The sequence below is a fragment of the Bombus vosnesenskii genome, unplaced genomic scaffold (assembly GCF_011952255.1).
Source record: "Bombus vosnesenskii isolate JDL3184/JDL3185 unplaced genomic scaffold, Bvos_JDL3184-5_v1.1 scf7180000015011, whole genome shotgun sequence".
Taxonomy (NCBI): domain Eukaryota; kingdom Metazoa; phylum Arthropoda; class Insecta; order Hymenoptera; family Apidae; genus Bombus; species Bombus vosnesenskii.
In genome coordinates this window covers 1-23,840 of record NW_022883773.1, presented here as the reverse complement: position 1 = coordinate 23,840, position 23,840 = coordinate 1, and the positions used below count along the sequence as shown (strand labels likewise).

Here is a 23,840-nt window from a genome sequence, read left to right as displayed (position 1 = left end):
ATAAAAGGGAGAAAGAATTGTGTAAAAATTCTACTGGGAAAGAAAAGAAAGAAGAAACCTCCAACGAGAAAGACGTGCTCAGAAGCGAGTCCCGCGTAGCGCCATGTAGAGGAGCAGGAAGAAGCGCAGTCTTCCTCAGGCATTCCAGCGTCGAGTAATGCTGAAGCATATCCTGACGGGGCAACCGTTGTCAGCGGGCTCCAGGCACCAGCACAATGACTACCAGGCGAGCTCGGGCTCGTTGCACGGCGGCCACCACCACCACCATCATTCTGGTCACCAACAGGATCAACAGCAACACCATCATTACAAGCAAAACAGCAACGTTCGTGGAGCGACAGGGGGAAGCCAAGGACGCGGAGTCGACGTTTACGACTCGGTGGTCCATCAAAGAGCCAACGTGCATCAGGCTGCCACCACGCCATCTTCCACTCACAGACACCCTTTGAATCATTCTCAGTTGAGCGTGAACAATCTTTCTCAACGATTGAATCACTCGCACGCTCTTAATCTGTCCACGTTGTCCACGTCGAAGCATTCTGTGAACAGCGTCAGTCCTGTTGCCGGTGGGAATAACAATAACAATAATAATAATCTGTCGACTACATTGGGGGTGATATCCCCGGCGCCGCTGCACCAGGACAGCAGACCTAAAGCGAATGGAGGCTTTGATATCTCGAGACTGTCCAGATTACCCAGTCAGGCGACACCTTCGCCTGCACCTGCTCTTCAGGGTACGACTACCGGGGGACAGTTAACCGGTCCCGGTTCCACGGCGTACCCCTTGAACGCTTCCTGGTCGTCGTCCCTGTCAAGGAATCACAAGGACCACGAGGTTAGCGCGAAAGAGACGTTGACCAGTTTGGGTTTATTGTGTCTAGTGTCGTTGTTACTGGCGCTACTCTCGTTGATCTTCTTGCTGAAGATCTCACCGTTAACGGTGACGCCGAGTAGCCTGATCAGCCCGGAAGAGTATACGATAGTCTACGAGGTGACGTTAGCGCTGTGCGCACTCGCCCTCTCCCTAAACCTCTGCTGTCTCCTCATGTGCGCTATACAGTTCCTCTTCACTGTGAAACTCGTCAAGACTTCGTATCAAGGACATTGGTGAGTAGAGTTTTCGTTTTATGCCACGCTGGGTAAATCTGTGATTTATAACGCTTTAAATACCTTTGTACATAATCCGTACTTTACTCAACCCGAAGGTCGAACAAGGTGTGAAAAATATATACGTTTAAAGTTTGTATCCTTAAGATACTGTTATCTTTGAAAATTCGGAAGTCAAACAAAATACACAAAGAGAAACTTCTAAAAGTGCAAATAAACGTTGAGATACAAATATCCTTTAATCCGAACTATACATATGATGGAAAGAGGACTCTCATAGTCATCGACATTTTCCCTCCTAAATGTCAACAGCATCCATATTTACATTGTTGCTGTTGTACATGTAACTTTTCAAACTTACTTAGGTATTGATAAAGAAAAGAAAAATAAGCATTTTCCTGGTAGCTGGGAATTCGCGGGATTCGCGGTCGAACGATGATTACCATTAATTTCTATAATCTGGCGACGCTATCCTCAATCATTATCCTTGTGCCGGAATATAAGTTCTCATTCGTCCATGCGTGGCCTATCTGTGTGCGTCTGGAACAAACGCAGTGTCCCGTATCCCGTGCGATATATCAGAGGCCTGTCTAGTGTTTCTTCTCACGCGGCCTGGAGGACGAAACGCAAAAATTCACATCCTGTACTTGACGTGCAAGCGTTCACCGACCGCGTGTCCCGTTTTTGCTGATCAAACACGTGTCTGCAATCACAATACGATACTGTGTGGTGAGATGTATCCGTAAATGCGTATGTTTCGTGACGCGAACCTTGAAAATGAAAATTACACTTTCGTTTATTCCTCGAGCGTCGTGCACGCAGGAAATCGTATAATAATTTTATTAGTAAGATTTTTTTATATAGACTACGCTATATTAATTTGTGACCAACCTGAAAGATCGTGACACGCCCTTTGTGTAGAAATTGCAATATTCTCCGTTTTACCTAATAATTCTCCCAGCAAATTCAGCACGCACGTTCGCGAAAAATATTATCGAATACACACAGTGCAGTGCAGATCAAGTTACAAAGGGAATATAGATATGCTCGCCTCCCGTGACACGCAACTCGAAAGCGAAAATAAGGCTCGTTAAAGACGATACATACTCCTCGAGATGGGATCTGTGGTTTCTGCTCGGAAGTTCCCTTATCGTTGGTCAATCGGATTTCTTTTTTATCTTTTTCGTTGCCGACCGAGACAAAGTAAGCATCGCCGACTCTAATTACTAGCGAATGGAAACGCGCGTTAAGTTATGCAGATTGGCCGAAATCGTCGGCCAAATCACTGTGTGTTACGTCGCGTAACACTCTACCTAGCCGAGGCCACACACCGCGGGCAAGATGGCAACCAGATGTCTTCGGATACTCACTGCGTACCCTCAACAGTCTCAAGTACCTTCCATAAATCTCATAGATTTCCTAGTAAAGGTCCTTCAAACCAAACAAACGTCTGTTTCCGAAGAATTTCCAAAGACTATTGTCTACCACGGCGTGACAAGGGAAAGTTAGTTTTTCTCACGTACGCTGCAACTTTCCTCCCACTAACCACTTTCTCTCGAGGGCGGTTAAGACCCTTCGTGTGACCAATTAACAACGAAGCCTATTCCCTCACTCTCCTAACTAAAATCGTCACCAACAAATCCGATGGATGGAGACAGCATCGTCTCCCAAGACAGTACTGATTTTACATCCTTCGAACGGTCAACATCCTTCAACCGGGTATACACACCCGTAGATCAGTCACTCACTCATCTCGTACATACGCACCAGCGTAACTGTCTTCGTTATAAGTTGTTGGAATAAACGGTGAAATATAACTTACTCTGCTGTGTCATATTCATTTAACCACCTCTGTTATCTTAACCGAAACAGGGGAACGACTACTTCGCGGCGTCGATTCACCGAATCGTAGCGAGAATTTACGCCTCTCGCTGACGCGTTTTCCTCGCGACCGCGTCTCTCCGCGAACGGTCGTAACACTGTGATTACCCTCAACGGACACGCCGTTTTGAGTTTTCTCTTCGGTTCTTTAATTCCGTCCTTTTTCTTTCGCTCAGTTTTTTGGCCAGTGGCGGGTCTTTTATCGCGTGGCGAGTTTGATTCGCGTGGGAAAATGTCGTGTGCTCTTCGGCAGATAGAAAGATCATTGTTTCTTAAAGCATCCAGACGTTGTGCGTGATTGGCATATTAAAGTTTCTTGCGAATGTTACCGTGTGACCATGTCTCCCTTGTGACCGTAATTGTGCGACGATGTTTTCCTGCAAATATTACCATCTAACAAGTTTTTCCAACGAATATTACTGTTCGATCAGGTTTTACTCGAATCTTGTTCTTCCCTTGATAGGGTCCTTTCCTTATATAGAGTGTCCCAGGATTTCGCAGTCAAATCTATGCCACTATATTCCACTGACTATTTTAATGTACCAAACTACGAAGATGCGGCTGATATTGTGCGTGTTGCGTTATTCCACAACTAGGCTTGATTGGCAGGCCATTGGAACGAGATTTGTTCAAGCTGTTCGAAATGTTGGAGAACGAGCCGTTAACATTGTAATGTATGCAACTACAGAGACGTATCGTAACTTTTGTTTCGAGAACAAATAACAGAGAAGAAGAGAATAATGAAGATTGGACACGGACGAAATTAGCTGTCGATCTTGAAACTCGTGCACTGCGATTTCAGATAATCAAATTAGCATAGAATGAGATTTGGGAACGGGCAGAGTATATTCCGGAGTTTGGATATATATATATTTAGATTAAAGATTGGTTCTTTGCGAGAAACGTTTTTAAGCAACATATGAAATTCTTCGTCTATTTATAGTATATTTCATTTTACTATAGTGGGAGCAGTATTCTATAAATCGGTTTATAAGAGTGCGAATTTATTATCTTAACGCTAGCTCCAACTTTATGTAAATTCTTATATTATCCGACTAATCAATTTCTCAATTTTTGTTGACGTAAGAATCTATATAAAGTTAGAAGAAGAGAAGAAACAACAATGACTGTACAATTCTAAATTAAATGTTGAAACACGGCCTTTTGACCAGGCCTGGTAGAGTTAGTGTTAAATCATGCTTTGTAATTATTTATTTTGGCTGGTGGTAAGCAACGGTAACGCAAACACTGATCGAAGTAGACAGGTGTTCGTTAGACAGGTATTCAGGCCCCAGAATTTCCAGGTCACCGATTGGGGCCCCTGTTGTAAATTTCTGGTGATTCGCCCAACTATTGGTTAACTAAGAGTAAAGAGAAGAGGACAGTTTACATCTGAGCTACTGCTTCGATTAACCACATCTGGCAGAATAGCCTTTAGGGAAGAAAGTGTACCGTTTTCTGTGGTCGACCATCCTTTGTTTTCTTTTCTGAACAATAGATCTAGCTTGGACATTGATAACTAGCGGCTTATCGATCGTTCGATGACACAGGACACAGCCATTCTTTATGCTACATTATCACCACGACTAACTTTTACAGCTGTCTGCTAAGTTAATATTACCGGTTGTGTCACACTATCGCAGTGTGCCCAGAAGAGATAACCGGAGGACGATTAAAATTGCAACGTCACCGGACGCTTCTCGTTTCCCTTCTTTCTCTCTTTTCCTCGTCCTTTCGCTCAACGGTTGTTTCCCCTGCTTTGCCTCCGGGGCTTCCAGACAATTCAAGATTCTGCTGAATTGGAATGCTCGATTTTCTCCTAGAGAGCTGTTTAGCTAGAAGGAATAGTCCGAGTGTCGACGGGTATGCGAAGAACTGTCTTCTTGTGCTCTTAACCACTTAACTACGTTCGACGTGTTTATTCGTTATTGCTTGATTTTACCTGCTCACCCCATAGAGGCATTTTTGAAATTAAACTTTAAAAAGTTAAAAATTAATTGTTTCCAAAATGTTTTCAAATACTCCGAAGATCATTGGATATTTTCGTGTTAAAATTACAAAGTAAAATATGCACAGCTGTATCCGTATTATTAATAATGGAGGCTGACTCCTACGATATTTTTCTACCATAAAAATTTCTACCATAGACCTCCCCCAAATGTAAGGAAATAAACTCCGCAGTTAACAAATTAATTGTTTCCAAAATGTTTTCAAATACTCCGAAGATGACTGGATATTTTCGTGTTAAAATTACAAAGTAAAAGATGCACAGCTGTATCCGTATTATTAATAATGGAGGCGGACTCCTACGATATTTTTCTACCATAAAAATTTCTACCATAGACCTTCCCCAAATGTAAGGAAATAAACTCCGCAGTTAACAAATTAATTGTTTCCAAAATGTTTTCAAATACTCCGAAGATCACTGGATATTTTCGTGTTAAAATTACAAAGTAAAATATGCACAGCTGTATCCGTATTATTAATAATGGAGGCTGACTCCTACGATATTTTTCTACCATAAAAATTTCTACCATAGACCTCCCTCAAATGTAAGGAACTGCGGCATAAGTTCCCTAATAAACAATAGGAATTTCTGTTGTAAACTACAAATTACAAATTACGAAACCTTCCGCTCTAAATTAACTAAAGATCACCAACAATTCTCCTTCGTTCTGAAACTAATTCTCCGACAATGGTGTTCCCTATGAATGAGTCAACTGGCAACGAAAGACCAAAAGCAAGAGGGTTCTCGGTCAGTGTCTCTGGTGCACGCCAGCTAGGAAGCCTTAGCCGAAGGTCGTCCGGCTGAAGATAACTGCGAAGTCTGCAAAGTGGCATTGTTAGCGAAGGAGAAGGAGCCCTGGGGTGTGCAGACGTGCTCCGAAAGAAGCACGAACTTTAATGGTGGGTCCCAGTAGTAGACGGCCGTTCCTCTTCGCTTGCTCATTGTCACTCGAAGCTCGGTGCCCGTCCCTCCTTCCGTACCACGCTACCGAGTCTGAGACGCGAGGATGAAAGGAAAAAAAGCCGAAGTATGACACAGGTCCAACGACGACACCAACGACGGCGACGACGATCACAGAGACACGAGAAGAATGAAAGACAAGCGGCGCTGCTAAGTGCCGGCTCATTACTTAAATGGTCCGTAATAAGGGATCTCTGGTGCTGCTGGCGCGAACACGCTGAACAGCAGACTTTTCGAATAAAGCCACTTTTGGACAAAGTAGTTGCTGGCTCACGAAGTTTTCTTCTTTCGTTGTTAGATGGCGCGATCCTAAAGTAGGCGCGCATTTTTCTTCGCGATCTCACGTTTCGATCGCGGATTTCGACTTATTGGGGAAACAGGTTAATTGGATTATTACTGGAGAGACGTGGATGGATGAACGTTTTCATCGTTTCGTTCAATGACGGGTGAAACGTGTGAAAAGAGTTCGTAAGGTTTAAGCTGGGTGAGAAAATACAGCTTTGAATTTCCTATAAATGAGAGTTTAACAACGACGTGTCAAACACGACGCATGGAGCATTTGTACTAAATTTCTTATTAAATCTTGTTAATTCACTAGCTAAAAAACCAACTATTACATCGAATATGATACGACCAATAAAAATAAAGATATCGATACGAAGAATACGAAACGTAGATTCTTATGAATATGTGCGTTTCTTTAGGTGTATCGCTCCTCCAAACGACAATTCGCCGAAACACACATCAACTTTAACCAATGTATGAGAAATCGTCTCTAGCGCGTTTTTATGCCAAGATGAACGCTACTGTGACCCCGAACGAACCGTGAAACTGAACGATTCGATCTGTCATTGAAAACGCCCATCGGTCGCGAAAGTCTTGTTCGTTTTTCATCGACGGCCCGGTTTTACGTTACACGCGTGTCTGGTTTCTGTTCACGGGCGGTTCTTCGTGCGTCAGAGCGTCCGAGCATACGCGTGCACCCGTTCGTCTTTCCACCAGAAAGAGAGAAGAGGGCTCTCTGTCGTGGCTGTTGGCATTCCACGCCTTCGAATCCGGCATTTCAAACTTTTTTCACCGACACAGGGCACTACGGAACGGGAATAAATTTGGCGGGCCGTGACTGCGCCTTAATATTCCAACAAGCAGACAGAAAAATAGAGAAAGAAACGGGCACTCGCGTGTCTCAATGCTTGTAATTTATTTTTCGATTAATTCCCAATCACCAGCCGATAATTTTGATGTTTCCAGCTGATGATAAATCGAAAAAGTGAATAGAGGACTTCCAGTAGAATTTGCGTGATTCATTCTTGGCGTTGATTGGCGTGAATTGTTCGTCAAGACGTTATTTTTCCAAGGGTATAAAAATCTGTCAGTTAGGTGGAAACTATCAATTTGTATACGAAAGATACGATCGTATTTGAAGATTGTATCGTAGTCATCTGATTTATCGTGCAAATTTTGCACGTGACAATCTATATTAAGTTTGTTGTAGCATTAATTAATCACAGAACGTTACAAGAAAACAAATTTGGTTTGGCAAATATAATGGCCGATGTTATGTAGATATGTGTGGCGGATCGGTATCAATAGGACGCCGACAGGTCGAGCCGCGGGTACCAACCGCCAACACTAGAGGGCTACGACGACAACGAGTCTGTCTGTCTAACTCTCTAGGGGTCGAATATACGAGCGATTGATATAAATACCGCACCTAGCGAGACTCACTCTACGTCTAAGGCAGGGACTACCGAGCATAGCCTTACTGACAAGTCCACCGGTAGTCCCAGGACGAAACGCTCTCTCTCTCTCTTTTCTTCCGTCACATATGTAATGTTCGAATTTGTAAACTATTAACTTTTTCGACAAGGAGGTATAAGGAACAAGTTAAAGTAGACGTCATGTTATGAATCATCTGCGAGATATAAAAGACTTCTTTTATGAGGGATCAACACCTCGTGAAGTCAGATTTTATTTATAACATACGATTTTGATTTATTTGTTTGAGGTAGTATGTCGTGATAGGGTCGGAAGGAAAACTCAGATTTCTTGAACGATAAATGTTTATTCACTCTAATGTCAATGAGTACACTTGATACAGGATTCGCGATTGTATTCGGTTCGCGAATGCGCGGTTATAAGATAGAGCTTGGAGCGTCATGGCGTATAAATACGTATGGTGATGTTTCGAGCTCGCGGAACACGAAGGTTTTCTTCTCGCCGTGTCGCGTAATCGGGTGAGGACTGATTTTCTCTATTCGCTCCTTTAAACGGTTCGCGAATTCCGAGTTGGCCTGTTGCTTCGTTGGTACGAAGAATTCTGTCGGCAATCGTATGCCAGTACCGTAAACCATTTCGACTACCGTTGCGTTCAGGTCCTCCTTGATAGCGGTTTTTATGCCTAACAAAACAATTGGTAGGACTTCTACCCAGATGCTCGTATTGTGACATTTTATTGCTGCTTTTAATTGTCGATGTAGGCGCTCTACCATTCCGTTGGATGCGGGGTGATAGGCTGTTGTGCGTAAATGCTTAATGCCGAGCAACCGGCATAGTTCATTGAATAGGTTTGATTCGGACTGGCGTCCTTGATCAGTCGTTATTTTTGAAGGTACGCCGAAACGAGCTATCTATGTAGAGAGGAGGGCCGAGGCAACGGTTGTCGCTATATTGTGAAGTTTCTGCCTTCTAAGGCGTGTCGAAAATGTTTGACTGCGGTGTATATCGCGAGTAGTTCGCGATCGTACGCGCTATATTTTTGCTGAGCGGGGGTCAAAGATTTCGTTGCGAATCCTAGCGGTTGTAATTGGTTATTCGCGCGTTGTTGTAATACTGCCCCCATTGCGTAGTCGGACGCATCTACCGTGAGGCTGATAGGCGCACCTGGTATCGGATGCGCCAGCATCGTGGCGTCCACGAGTGCACGTTGCGATTCGCGAAAGCTGTTTTCCTACTGCTCCGACCACTCGATGAGCGCGTTGCCCTTTTTCGCGCCTTTTAACAGGTCGTTGAGCGGCTCAAGTGTTTTTGCGGTCCCCGGTATGAAACGTCGGTAGAAGTTTATCATACCGAGGTACCTACGTAGTTGCTTGGCGTTCGCGGGCTTCGACAATTTTACAATCGCTTCGACATTTTCGGGCGGCGGCTTAATTCCGTCGGGGTTTACCGAGTATCCGAGGAATGTGATTTCGTGCACGCCGAATTCGCATTTCGTGGGGTTTATCACAACGCCGTAATTATTGAGACGGTTGAGCAAGATTTTCAAATGTTCGCGATGTTGGTTTTCGTCGTTCGAGGCTATGAGAAAATCATCGATGTACGCGTAGACGATATCGAGCCCGCGTATGATTTCGTCGACGAACCGCTGACATGTTTGCGTGGCGTTCCGAAGTCCAAACATCATATTTGTTGTTTCGAGAAGTCCGGTAGGCGTTGTTATCGCGGTTTTTTCAATGTTCTCGGACGCAATCGGAATTTGGTGGTAAGCGCGGACTAGATCGATTTTTGAAAAGATTCGCTTACTATGCAGATGTTGCGCGAAGTCTTCGATATGTGGCGGTGAGTATCTGTCGGGTACGGTGCGGGCGTTCAACGCACGGTAGTCGCCACATGGACGCAGGTTTCCGTCCTTTTTCGGCACTACGTGCAGGGGTGATGCCCACGGGCTTTTCGATGGTCGCATCACGCCTTGCTCGATCATGTGTTCAAATTCCGCTTTTACCTCTTTAAGTCGATCAGGTGCAAGCCGACGCGGTTTGCTGTAGACTGGTGGACCAGGTGTAGTTTCGATGTGGTGTAGCATACCGTGTCGAATTCTCTCTTTTCCGAAGATCCGTGGGCGGGTGAGGTCCGGGAATTCTGCCAGGAGTTGGTGGTATGGTGATTCGCCGATGACGGTCTTGTCGGACGCTTCGTCTGTTGTGGCGGTGTATCCCCTTGATGACGTCTGTGTTATCGTATCGATAAGCCTTTTGTTTCGCGGGTCCACGAGCAACCCGTAGTGGCTTAGAAAATCCATGCCAATGATGGGTGTTTTGACGTCGGCTACGGTAAAATCCCACTTAAATGCTCTGCGTAGGGACAGGTTTAGGTAGGGACAGGTTGGCCGCGAACAGCTCGTACTCGCTTCTGTTCACGTGTCCGTGTAGCTTGTTGCGCGGGTATACGCAAACATCTGCGCCGGTGTCGATGAGGTAGGAGATCCGCGAGTTCTTGTCCGTTACGAATATGCGGCGAGATGCCAAACCGTCGTCGTTTGCCGCTTTTACGGACGGCTGGTCCGGTTTTCCGAGTTCCAGGAGCAAGGGGGTGTGCACTTTCTCGCGCTTTCTCGGAACTGTGTGTGATAGTAACACAGCCCGTCTTGCCGCAGCGTATCGCGAGGGCGCGAACGGCGGCGGGATCGTGTACGCGAGCGTGATTGTACTCGTGCCCTACGGTGTTCATTGCTTCTTTGCTCGGCTACTAGCGCTCGCATCTCGCTCATATGGGCGTCCATTCGCGCTACCCGCTCGGTGACCAAGTTGGCGAAGGCTGCCATGGCGTCGCCTATTCCGCTATTCTGGCCAGGTGGGAGGGTTATCGCAGGTAGTCGGCCTGCGCTGGTCGCGGCGATCTGCCCTGATTCCAGGGTGGCTTCGTAAATGTTATCGGCAATTTGTATGCGGGAGTCCGGATCGTTGTTCTGTACAGAGGCTAGGATGCTCCGTATGCGCTGTGGAAGTCGACCTTCCCAGACGGTGAAAATGACATCGTCTGCTAACGAATTGGTGGCTAGGCTTTTGAGATCACGGTAAAACTGAGAGGGCTTCCTGTCCCCCATTTGCTCGTTCTCGATTACCTGTCGGAGTCTCTTGGCCTACGACTCTCCCAATCGCTTGATGAGCTCCTTTTTGACGTAACGCTCTGTCGCCGGTGCGGCGTCGAATACGTCTCGAATTAATCTCGCGTGCGACTTGTCGAGATTCGCGATGACGACCTGGTATTTTTCTTGGTCACTAGTGATCCGGGCAGTTTCGAACTGCACTTCCAGCATCTTGAACCACAAGTCGACGTCGTCAGACCAGAACGGTGGCACGCGGAGAAGGGCGCTAATCGATCGTACGTGCGGAGTGGGCGTTATTGGTCATTTCGAACTGATTTAGATTCATTGTGTTACATTTCACGAGCACTCGGGGATAATCACGTCGGGGTCACCAATTTGAGGTGGTATGTCGTGATAGGGTCGGAAGGAAAACTCAGATTTCTTGAACGATAAATGTTTATTCACTCTAATGTCAATGAGTACACTTGATGCAGGATTCGCGATTGTATTCGGTTCGCGAATGCGCGGTTATTAGATAGAGCTTGGATAGCTACGATTCGAGATACGCTGCGAGTGCGGACAATGATTCGAGATGTCGAGAGCTTAGATAATTATTCGGCTCGAACCGTGTAAGTATAACGATCGTGATATACTGCGGTAACTCGCGGTAATAGACTGACATTTTTGTCGCGATGCTGCTGCGGAGGAAGACTCGTTGGGATGTGTCTAAGGATGCGAAGGCATCGGATTCGTTGAGAAAAGCTTTGGTTCGGAAAGTGAGGGAAATGTACGCTAATTCGTGTGGTCGTTGGAAAAGGATGCTAGCTGCCCTTGAGAGGGTGTTGCTAGCGGGCAGCGTCGTTAGCAGATTTCTCGTGTGTCCCCGTGGTAGGTGGTCGACTTCGAGACTGATAAACAAAGACTGTTTGTCTCTTTGGAGGACCTTAGCTAAAATAAATCCTAAGATTTATAGCGGTCCTTAGGCTAGCTGGAAATATTCGGTACGAATGTATCGACATCTGGCAATCATCTTGTCCGCAGGTATAGGGTCTTTGTGTCGTGCGTCAAGCGACGTCTGTTGGGAAGTTTACTGTCAAGTGCCGCCACATGTTCAAGGAAAATGTATCTGCAGCCGGTTATAGCGGACGTTACGGATGATCTATGGGAAGATTCACACGAACAAACCTTTATGGACTAACCAAATTTATTTTGACGATCTACAGAACCGATCGACGACTGGTGATTGAAGCAAGTACATCGTGTTCTTCATCTGTCGCCTCCATATACATCCTGGTGGCAATAAAATTCTGAATTTACGAGAAATCCGTATTTCGACTTAAGCTTATCGATGTTACCGACTGGACAAAGCCTTCGAGAGCGATCGACCCTTCGTTGAAAGGACGAGCAAGTGCCAGGAAACTATCGCGGGAACGCTCGTCGCAATGGTTCGGCGTGGTAACCTCTGAATCGTAACGGTTGTCGTGGCCCCTTTCAAACGATCCGTGGCCACCCTTCAGTTTCGGCGTGGTTTCCGTGCTGGAGTGGAAGCGAATTTCTGTGAATGGTACAAGTTCGAACGTTAACAGACCGTCGGTTACGCGAAGCATTTCGGACGTTTACACGTCACGTCGGGGCACGTGTTTCACGATTATACGGGTCGGAAGGGATTATTTCTTGAGTCTCGGGGTCGGTCGTACACTTGATGCAGGAATTTATGGGTAAATGGCGCGAATGCGCGGTTCCACTTGATAGACGTTCGACTACGCGCGAGTGTATTGCTCGATTTGGATGTCGAGATTAGATACATATAGCGTCGAACCGTATTCGAAGTACGATCGTCGAGACGATGCGCTCGCGCGCTGGCTCGAGAGCTGCGAGGCGAGAGGGAGTAAACGCTGCATGACTGTTGATGTTTATGGTGCGGAACTCGCGGAAATGTACTACATTGGGAATGTTGGAATTGGGTAGACCTTGAGAGTCGCTAGCGGGCAGCGGCTATAGCGTTCGTGTGTAAAGGTGGTATCTCTGATAAACAGGCTGTGTCTCGTGGAGGACCTTAGCGGATCCTAAGAGGGGGTAGCTAGCATAGAGATAAATTACTAAATTGGAGGAAGCTAAAATAAATCCTAAGATTTATAGCGGTCCTTAGGCTAGCTGGAAATATTCGGTACGAATGTATCGACATCTGGCAATCATCTTGTCCGCAGGTATAGGGTCTTTGTGTCGTGCGTCAAGCGACGTAAACTGTTGGGAAGTTTACTGTCAAGTGCCGCCACATGTTCAAGGAAAATGTATCTGCAGCCGGTTATAGCGGTATTTACGTTACGGATGATCTATGGGAAGATTCACACGAACAAACCTTTATGGACTAACCAAATTTATTTTGTTATTAAAAACGATCTACAGAACCGATCGACGACTGGTGTACAATTTAAAAATTGCTTTTCTATAAAAGCAAGAAATCTAATTTACATCGTGTTCTTCATCTGTCGCCTCCATATACATCCTGGTGGCAATAAAATTCTGAATTTACGAGAAATCCGTATTTCGACTTAAGCTTATCGATGTTACCGACTGGACAAAGCCTTCGAGAGTTTAAATTAACCGATCGACCCTTCGTTGAAAGGACGAGCAAGTGCCAGGAAACTATCGCGGGAACGCTCGTAAAAGCGCGCAATGGTTCGGCGTGGTAACCTAGGAAGAGGAACAGGTGCGACTGAATCGTAACGGTTGTCGTGGCCCCTTTCAAACGATCCGTGGCCACCCTTCAGTTTCGGCGTCATTAACCCTTCCCTTCTTTCTTCCTGGTTCACTTAGAAACGAAGAAAATTCCGGAGGTAGTTTGCTCTTAGCAGCTGCAATTTTTTTTTCTTTGTTTAGTCGACACGAAGCATTTTGGAGAATTTCTGTGATTGCATCGCGAAGGTACAGAGAATAAGAAAAAGCGCTCTTTGTTCGTTGACAACTTTCTGTCAATTAGAAATAAGAGTAAACGGCATAACAGTTTTCTTCTTTGCCACTGTATACGTAATTTTTGTTAGACTTTAACAACTCGTATTTTTCGTGAGCAAATACTGTCGAGTGGTTATACACTGTATATGTGAAGCTTCGTTTTCTTCGCGCGAAATATCCATGTTGTTCTTTCTATACTTGTGTTCATATATCATGACGTTCAGCCTACACGTGCCCGAGAATGTAATGTAACAGATAAGTGGGTTCGAGCTGTAAATCTTTCATTTGCAGCATGACGCGAATCTAACAATACTTCTTTCCTTGTTCAGATCATGAATATTTTTGTCGCGTGCAGGTAGAATCATATGTCTAGAGTATCCACGGGTTTCGTGTTTACTTATTTCTTTAACTAACTTCGGTTTTAACCAACTTCCTATTAACCAGCAAATTAATCAAATACTTTCAGAATCAATGACAAGAATATACCGAAAAGTGTCGAAAGAATTTTAAAGGTACAATCATTTTCCTAAAAGTTATCTTGAGACGTATTGTATCGTTAGTCTCATAGAGTTAACCACTTTTCTCTAGAATAATACTCGAACACAGCTGTAGCTTTCTATAAATTTCCTCGATATTCGATTGAATTTCCCGAGATCGTTTCCAATGACGAGATCGCAGCAGTTGTTACGAAGAATATCGGAAGAGCGAAGAACGCGTATGTGTGTCTGATCCATCATTCACGATAGTCTCTACGGTCCATGCGTATGATCCATCATCTGCGTAACCATTTTACAATCCTCACCGTGGAAATGCCGATCCGCGATGCTATTCTCGCGCGCACTCGACCGCTTAAGAGTGTCGTGTAAAATTAAGGTAAAAAGTAAGGAACTTGTTAATTTCCGACAAGGAGATAAAGTTCTTTTTATTTTTTACTCAATTTATACAATTTTTTCGGTTCGCGATGATACACTTTCGATACTTGGATTAGTTAAGAATTTTTTTATTAGACTGACTGGATGATTTTGAAGGGAGAATTTATATTCTTCCATTCGTTGGAGTGGGAGAAGGTTTTGTTTATACTTAGTGTAAAATTCGGAGAACGGCTGGAGTGATCGAATGCCACTCAGGCGGCTGAGAACGGATGCTGACCGGACGGTCACACGCGATAAGGCGTTCGGAATTTCGGTTTGTTATATACAGCTGCTCGAATTTCGTCTGTGACAAGAGCATCGTCCAGAGACGTTTCCATCATACACAAATAACTTTGTTTTTCTTCTTGCAGTCGGAAGCGTAGAGAATTCGATGTTTCTGGCTGATCTGTTGTTTTATCATTTGCGCGGCATTTTTTCGCGGTTAGAAGAAAGATGAGATTAATATCTTTGTGGTATTTTGATACTTATCGATCTGCCGATAATGTCGATGCTGGTAGGGGAAAGCGTGGTTGAGAAGAAGCGCGCTTTTTCGATAAATTATGAATTATGGCTAACGGTAATTCATGCAATTTACATAATCTAGATGGAACAGACGCTTTTCAAGATCGCTTGTCGACTCATTTATGTTTATAATTTTCAGGAGAAGAAAATCTAAACCTTGAATATATTCAATTCGAATATGTACTGTAACCTAAATTCGGGTCTTTTTTCGACTTTCAACGATATCGATTTTGTCTCGATTGACTTCCTGCCGGTTTACGTGCTTTTATTCTTACTCCTTCTTCTTCTTCCGGTGTCCAATGATTCCTTTGAAAATCGACGCGGTTAGTACCGAAGCGTACGCTTCCGATGCGGAAAGTACGCGATCGAAGCGCGTGGCTTCTGATCGGAAGCGTAGCCTTGCAAACGCGATTAGATTGCATTAGCTACGAGACTGAAATTAAATCTCGAGTCGGAATTGTATTTAATTTTCTTCGGGAAGTTCAATGCCGGAATCGAAAATTAGACGATTGAATAGGGATTCCTAGTTGATTTTAGACGTCCCTCTTCCTGTAACTCCCACCGAACTTGCATTGGGCGTTGTTCGTAGGCTTGTCGTGCGGCAAACCGTTTCGCAAGAGCTTATTTGCATTTCCTCTAACTGCGGTTCGCATAAGACGCGTCAAAGGAATATTGACTACTATCTATTAGGTCAGATTTTTTCACTATTTTCTGCTTCTCGTAGGATTGTAATGTTACAGTACCGGTAACACGAAGCTTGATCTACGGCAAATAATAAAATATCTTTGAGATTAAAAAATATAAAGATTTGAAAATTAGGACATTTGAAAGTTTGTACTTACTCGACTGAATTGCTATTAAGTGACGTTTAAAAATTTTAATCACAAGGTTGAAAGTAATATAGTTAGTAATTCTAACGAACACCTATCCTCAGATAGATTGGTATACACACGCGAGTCGACCGTATTCTCCGGAAATGAAAACAACTACATCCCTGGAACCTGGAACACGTGATTTTCCGCATATCCATTAAAGCAACATCGGTCAGTGACTCGTCTACGGTGCAGTCGCTAGACTCAATTAATGACCACGTTCTGGTCGTAAATATAGAAAAGGCAGCGAGATATTTTAGTTTGTTGGCTAACTGGGCTGAGGTTGGGTCAATGTTTCTGTGGATTTCATTTACCTCTTCCGGCCTCCTTATATTTTCTGAATTCTTACAATTTCCGAGATACCAGTTCATAACAAATTGATTCTTATTATGGCGTAGGATATAGTAAATCTTATTGTCTAAAAATACAGGAAAAGATTTCATTTTAGATGATTATTTCATTAAAAGATTATTATTTTTTTTAACATTTTATTCAAGCGTTTCTTAAGACATTTGTTCAAAGAGATGTCAGGTTATAAAAAATTGAATCAACCTTCCCAAAGCTCCTTAACCTCTTGTTATTTTTGATAAATCAATAGCATTACGCAATATATACCGTGTGATTTCCCTAGACGATCTAGTAGCACTCTTCTTTTCAACCTTCTTTCAAAACGAGAAACAAGAAGAGGATTTACCAAATATCATTGTCATCGAAGCGCAGAGACGCTCCGGTGATTCTTATCTCCATTCATCTCTCCGAGTGAAACTATTTGACGTCGCCTTGAATAGGCTCAGACAGTTTTGTCGGGGGTCCGTGTCGTCGACTGTAGCCAGCTCGCACGATCGTGAATGGAAAGACTCGTATAAAATCAAAGGGCCGACAGACTCTTCCTACTTAGACGAGATCAATGAGATCTCGTTCAATAGAGAAGTTACCTTCTCGACCGCCGGCGCCGTATTACCCTTCAAAGTCACCGGAAAGTCATATAAGCCAACCGATGCAGCCTAACCTTTATCCACAGATAAAATAGGTTTCTCTTATTCCATCTGAATTTCTAAAGAAACCAAGACTTGATTTCAGTCTGGTTAAAAGCTTCGCTCGATTAAAGCTGTTTTTCAAGCAATAACCTACTTTGTGAATTTCATGCACGCGAATCCAAGTATGTATGCGGCAGAAATGAAGCTTTCGTGCATGTCTAATTGTAAGTTGATGCGAAACAATGCGCATGCGCCGAAATCCCATCACTTTGCGGATCCACATTGTGCCTTTTATTAAGGCGCCTTGTTTGTTTACTCTTCTCGAGCTAATTCTTCACTATTATTATCTACATTATTTTCACTGGCTAACAACTGGTTGGTCTGCAATTGACTAACCAATACAAATTTTTCGTTACGTGCATATATTCGAAAGAATTCGAAATTAAATTATCATGTATTACGGGCAGTTACGATAGAGTGACACAAAGCAATCTGTGTTTGAATGCCTCCACTCGTGGACAATATCGATATAACCTAAATGCGATAAATCGCGAACGTTTGATTCGACTCATGGGAAATTTACGCGTTTTTGAATCGTCCCGAGTCGCACGCGAAATGCAGGTCAGAGAACCGTCTAATATTTATTGTTGAGATCGTGGGCTTGATCTTAATGGCGCGGCGGCACGCGATTCTTTACCAACTATGCTCCTTAACTCCAGCTCTCGACCTTCTTCCCTATTCAACTAGCTCGAGCAGTGAAATTGACTCTGCATGCCTGTGATTTTGGCAGGGAATGGGAGTCGAGTTCGTAGTGAATGCACATTGTGTATACGTGTTTTAGGTGGTTTGTGTGAGTTTGTTGCGGAGATTCGAGACATTTATTTAACCTCTTTATCATATTCGAGCCTGTGCAATATAACCATATCTTAAATGTAATAAGTTTTATTTTTTATTGCAAAGTTCTTGAAATATATAATGCACACAATAAGTGTATAATATTTTATATATATAAATTATATTTAAGAAGTTTGGGATAGTTTAAAGATGAAATAAATTGCTTTTTAAGTTTAATCTCTTACTTTCGACGAAATCAAGTTTCTCTGGAATTTGGTGGAGTTTAAGATTTGATATCGGTGTCGTAGGAGTTATGTGACACTTTAAGGTGGAATAAATCTAGCGAGGAGTTTAAGGTGCGGCAAAGGAGCGTGGAATGTTGCAATAGAAATTTATTGCAGTGTTAGTGCATTGGTAGATTGATCAAATTTACGTGTAGCGTGGGTAACCAATGGTAAATATTTTGCAATGTGTATAATTTCTCAGTAATCTGAGGCTTATAAAATCTATTGACAACTAATGGAAATTGTTGATTTAACAGATCAATTTTAAATTCCTCGTTAATCTAAATTTTTTAATCCTATTTACAGCTAAACCTTACGACGAAAAATTAACGAAGTGGAATAAAAATGGCATTGTGATTCTTCTCGTCGTGTATTGGTGTCACATCAAATTTAAGAGACAGTTTTACTTGCGGATGCTGCGTGTTACGTTGGTGAAGTCGACGAAAGCGTAAAATAGGAGCTCGTCCGAAATACACTAACGCGGAAGGTTAAATTTAACGCAAAAGGCTGAGAAATTAGTTTAGAACTCGAAGTTTCATTGGTACGACGCTCTTGAAACGCATTCAAAGAGGTCGGCGACCTCGAAAGGGGATGAACGCAACTGTTTCGTGGGAATTTCTTATTGTGGCTTATTTGGATGAAGCTACTTTAAAATCAGCGCTGGATTCGTCTGTATTTTGCCCGGAAATCATAAAATGTTTAGGCCAGGCGACTCCATGTACAGAAAATGTTATGTCCACTTTTTACGTCCGTAGAATTCAACTCTTTACTACTATGCACTTCTTCTCCAAAAAAATATCGCGTTTCAATATTAAAAAAGTTTCAATAATATACTATCCATTAGAAGAATGATAACATGATAACCTTACAAATTATTAGTATTAACAAATTCTTATTGTCGTATAGAAATGCCAACTATTGCTTCGGTAAAACAAACAAAGGAATTTTACAGGTAAATTTTACAAATTACAAGTCATCTTATAACGCAAAATACGACGTGTAAAATTGTCTCAATTTATTAATAGTATTAATAAATTATTATGATAAAAGATGCAGGAATCTTAGCCTCATGAGAAATTAGAGATGAAAATGAGTGGGAAAAGATTAATCACTGGTCCTCCTAAAAAGATGCAGTCCCATGGATGGATGGTTGTGCGAGTATTAAAGCAGCGCAAAACCGTTCCCCGAATTCTCATCCCGGACATCGTACGACCAAAGACAAAAACAACTCACTCGAGGGCATTGCGGAGAGACATTCATCGAGGACACAATAGTATTATTCCAGGAAGTGCTAGTTCTTCCTAGATTCCGGTCACAATGTTCTTAACGCCTGGAAATTAGTCTTGACCAGGAAACATCTATAACGGCATGTATTTTCTGCCGTGATTGTAAATCTGTTTGGAACATGCGGTTTGTCCGTTAATCTAGGCGCTGTTGTTCAATTGAGTCAATATTATTTGTTGGTAGATTAGTGTGTGCAAGAGCGCTCTATCCATTATTGACCAATTCGAGCACGTATTGGTAAATTTCACACCGGCAATTACGGTGAAATCGTTCGTGGTCGCTGGAAATTAGCAGTATCGTTTGCGGTCGTGAGCTGATTGACACTGCGTGAGCGGGGAATTATGTGAAGCAGCTTTGCTTTGTCGTTTCATGCATTTAATAGGTTTACGGCGGTGGACAGAGTTTGTAAAAAATGAAGACAAGGTAGAAAAAGATTATTTTTCATTTTTTACTATTAGATTATTTTCAAAGTGATCTTTTCAGTGAAATATGATTGACAAAAAATAAGATCTATAATTGAATCATTATAGAAAATAGAATAATATTGATAATAAAGAAATAAAAATCAATTATAGAATAACATATAATAATAATAATAATAATAATAATAATAACAATAATGTGGATAGACTTTATGTTTACTTTTATATGTATAATGATACTGTTTGATCCTTGAATTAAAGTTAAGATTAACGTTGCGATTATGATTATCCTTTGTCTGACTAAATATATTTGAAGTATCAATTACAGTAGAATTTTTGAAAGATTCTTGGCTGTTAAACAAAAAACTGGTTCCTTTATTGTTAGGGAAGTGATACATTTACACTGTACATGAGAGTGTGTGTGTAAGGGTTAGAGGGCGTCAAGGACTTAGTGGAGACAAAAGACTGTTGCCAGATGTTAGAAGAATCTAGGATAGTCGGTTGGCGACCAGCGTGCGTGCAAGACGTTCTTCAGAGAGTAATATAGATGTATAACTGTTGTGTGGGAAATATAGTCAATAATTTGTATTCCCAAATCCTCGAATTTCCTTAACATTTCTATTTCGCTCAATTATCATAGAATCGTGAAACTGACTTTCACTTCAAATTTTGTCTGTTTCAGGAGTAACAAGTACCTGCAAAAATCATCCATCAGCCGGATATGTGCTGTCGGAGGGTTTTTCATTAGAATTCCCGTCTTTCTAACTGGTAAGAACCAATTCCTTCAATTCTGTCGACTTTAACCTTTTGAAAGATACTAGTACATAAGTTATACGTTTAATTTTTCTTGAATTCAGGCATGAATCTAAAAGATACTGTGAACTATCTCTGAGTGTATGAAATCAGTTTAGAAATCCAATGGAAATAAAGTTAATTTTAACGCCGAATAGTCATTATTTTTCTTAGAAAAATAAAAATGATCGTCTTTTAGGGAAGTTTTAACAGATTAATTTATAAAGAGCTGAAACAGCATATTCATGTCATGCATGAATACGGCTGGTGGATGGATCGAGATCTAATCTAAAGTTTACGTTGTATCATGCTAGTTTACACAGCTATCATTCGCTCGATCGATCGTTAAGCTGTTGAACTCGATTCAAGACGGACATTTTGACTCTGTTCAGAAGAAAACTGCGTTTTAATAAATTTGACGGAATAGAAATTATGATAGACCACAACGTTTTTTTAATTATATCATAAAATTTATTTATTTTTTTTAATGTCATGTTAGAAACTTCAAATACTGTCCAAAACTTCGAACGTAATCGTTTTAGAAATTTGTAAATTACTTAACGACCAAAAATATTGAATTCTCTATTGTCTGAAGATAGATTCTCTATAATTTAAGTAATTTATTCGTCGAGAATTGATATATAAAGACTTAAATAATAAATTAATTGAAAAATAATTTGCGACTAGTATTGAAAATTTCAATGAAAAGCATATGTATATAGTTTACGCTTCGAGAATTATATGTATTGAGAATATGTATTTGCGCTGATTCTTTGTCCCGCTTGTTATGGCATACGTGTTATAATGATCCTCTAACAATGCTTTCAGGTATGATATTGTATACATTCATCCAGTTTCATTCGACGCCGGTGTCACGTAAAATGGATACTTGGGTTGCGAGAGAAAAGAAAGCTGAGTCGTAGCCCAACTATTAATTCTCTTTTATCGAACTTTATTATGACTTTGGCACTTACAGTAGAATAACGTTGAACAGAGAAAGGGGTGTTGTACAAGAACAGCAACTAGAACGAGAACTCCCCGGGCTGGATGAAGTCTCGGCTTATATACACCCTGGCTTGGGGATGTTGGGGGGTTTGGTGTGGATTCCAAGGAGTCCGAAAGTCGGTGTTGGGGCCTTATCTCTGATGGGGACTAAGATGCGTCGCGGCGTTGGCGTCCGACAGTCGGGAGTCGATGTCTTTTCTCTGAGAGGTAATTGGTGTCACACCGGCAATCGTTACGTCGATTTTCATAGGCCTTGGCATCGTGTTTTGTGGATGCGCAATGGTCCATAACGTCTTCGTGTGGCAGAGGGTAAGAACACATCGCTATTAAAAAAGAAAACGAACACGTTCAAACACGTCTAAATCATCTTTTATGTGTATTTTACGCGGAAATCATTTTATCGTGAAATTTTGTTTTTCAGAGTTACCATAATTTATCTGGTAGAGTTCATAAAAATTTTTCTGAAATCAATTGCAAGCTTTTAGGAAACCAGGATTTTTCACATTTTTAAGAAGCGTTATAATTATATTGCTGATCTTTATTTTATTCGTGCGAAATTGAAAAGTACGCAAATGGCGCAAAATGCATAAAATGCGCTAAAATATACGTATATAAGAAAACAAATCTCGATTAAAATTTTATTTCTTTGATTATGTTCGTAAAACTACAAACTTGTATAAAAATACGCATTCTAGTTATAAGTGTTAAAACATTCGATCTAGTCCTTATCACATTCATGAAAACCTCCATTTAACCATTCGTTGTATCAACGAACATTCATATGCAAAACTTACCACCTACCACATCCTCCGCGTATTAATATAATCCCCCTTTATAAATTATACACTTTAGAGTGGACTGGTTGGGTCAGAGTGATATAAGCTTACAAGTTCTCGAGGAGTTCTACCGAAGTTACATTTACGTTTGCATAATTTCACCGAAAAAGATACTCTGTAGAATGACAGGTTCGTTTGTTTATGTGATCCGCGATCGCAACTATTTCAAGGGGATTTTATAAATAACCATACACACGATATTCAGTGTATTTTCGTATTCTCGTTTATTTTTGGGAGATTTGTAAAACTGTTGAACAAAATAATTGAGTAACGATTATTGTTACGCCGCCTAAAACATCTGCACGCCAGCCCGCGCGACCGGACAACAACCGCCTGCGTAACGTCACTTCGACCCTCAATAAACCTAAGGACCCACCATAACTTTCACTTCCCTGCATTGTTTCACCATATGTCTTCAATCCGTTTGTCTTGAAGAATTTCTAAAGCTTAAAAATATTCTCGAAACACAGTCGGTTTTAGAGGTGTCCTTGGGTTTATTAGTCGCACTTAAAACACGGAGAAAGCGGGTATGCACCCATTAGGAAAATCCGAATAGCCCTGTAATAAAACAAGCTAGGTTTTTCTCACGCACACAGTCATCTATCCACCACGATGGTAGGAGACTCCCTACTCATCCCTTCGAGCCGTAGTGCAGGTCATGACCAATCGACACCGCGGTTCGTTGCCCTCACTTTTCCTAACGAAAGTGGGAACAACGAATCCGCGTTCTTTAGGCACAGGGGCATACCCACACCGAACTTTTCTTCTGTATTAAAAAAAAGAGCGACAGACAGTCTACCAACTAACGCCTAACGCGGCAGTCTACACATAGCGCGAGAGTCGCATACTTCACGCAAATCTTTTGTCGGTTCTCGGTGTTGTCGAACACACATCTTCTCTCCTAAATATATTATAGTGCTAAGTCCATTAATACATTAATTTCCATTATAAGAGCCCTGCTCTAGCGTACATATCTATCGCATCTTCGTGCGACAAGTTGTTAACTATTTATTTCTCTACGTCAGTGTAATCTAAGTATTGGAAATATATACTTTATAATTCTGTGAATCACAGTGTTATACAAACTCAATCACCCCTTATTATCTCAACGGAAATCAGGGGATCGATCAATTCGTGGTGTCGATTGTTATAATCGTAACGGGGATTTACGACCCCCGTTGACATCTCTCCTCGCGATTACGTCTCCCCGCAATTGGTCGAATTTACAATTATATTTGCTGAGAAAAAGTCTTTTTCTCTGTACCCCTCCTTCTACTTCAAGCATGTAGTATTGACAATAAGATTGACAATGGCTGAAAGTAATCCAAAAGAGTTTTCACCATGGTTATCGGTAACGAAAAAGATTTGAATCATCTTTAATACTTATTC

The 23,840-nt window shown here is 42.1% G+C and overlaps 1 protein-coding gene and 1 long non-coding RNA gene across 2 annotated transcripts; both read left to right on the top strand.

The window, feature by feature from the left end:
• On the top strand, positions 1-20,765 carry LOC117240858 (serum factor response D-like). Its single transcript, XM_033506877.1, has 3 exons — positions 1-1,107; positions 20,501-20,586; positions 20,676-20,765. The coding sequence occupies exons 1-3, from the start codon at positions 158-160 to the stop codon at positions 20,708-20,710; spliced, it is 1,071 nt and encodes a 356-aa protein (XP_033362768.1). The 5' UTR covers positions 1-157; the 3' UTR covers positions 20,711-20,765.
• Positions 18,028-19,309, top strand: LOC117240859. The gene is made up of 3 exons (XR_004494805.1): positions 18,028-18,282; positions 18,419-19,064; positions 19,163-19,309. It is a non-coding gene; the product is annotated as an uncharacterized LOC117240859 (long non-coding RNA).
• Positions 20,766-23,840: the final 3,075 nt, after the last annotated feature.

Excerpts from the sequence above, each read along its gene's own strand:
- LOC117240858 (XM_033506877.1), top strand. The coding sequence starts at position 158 with ATGCTGAAGCATATCCTGACGGGGCAACCGTTGTCAGCGGGCTCCAGG. Across the intron at positions 1,108-20,500 it reads ACTTCGTATCAAGGACATTG|GAGTAACAAGTACCTGCAAA; the intron begins GTGAGTAGAGTT and ends TGTCTGTTTCAG. Across the intron at positions 20,587-20,675 it reads AATTCCCGTCTTTCTAACTG|GCATGAATCTAAAAGATACT; the intron begins GTAAGAACCAAT and ends TCTTGAATTCAG.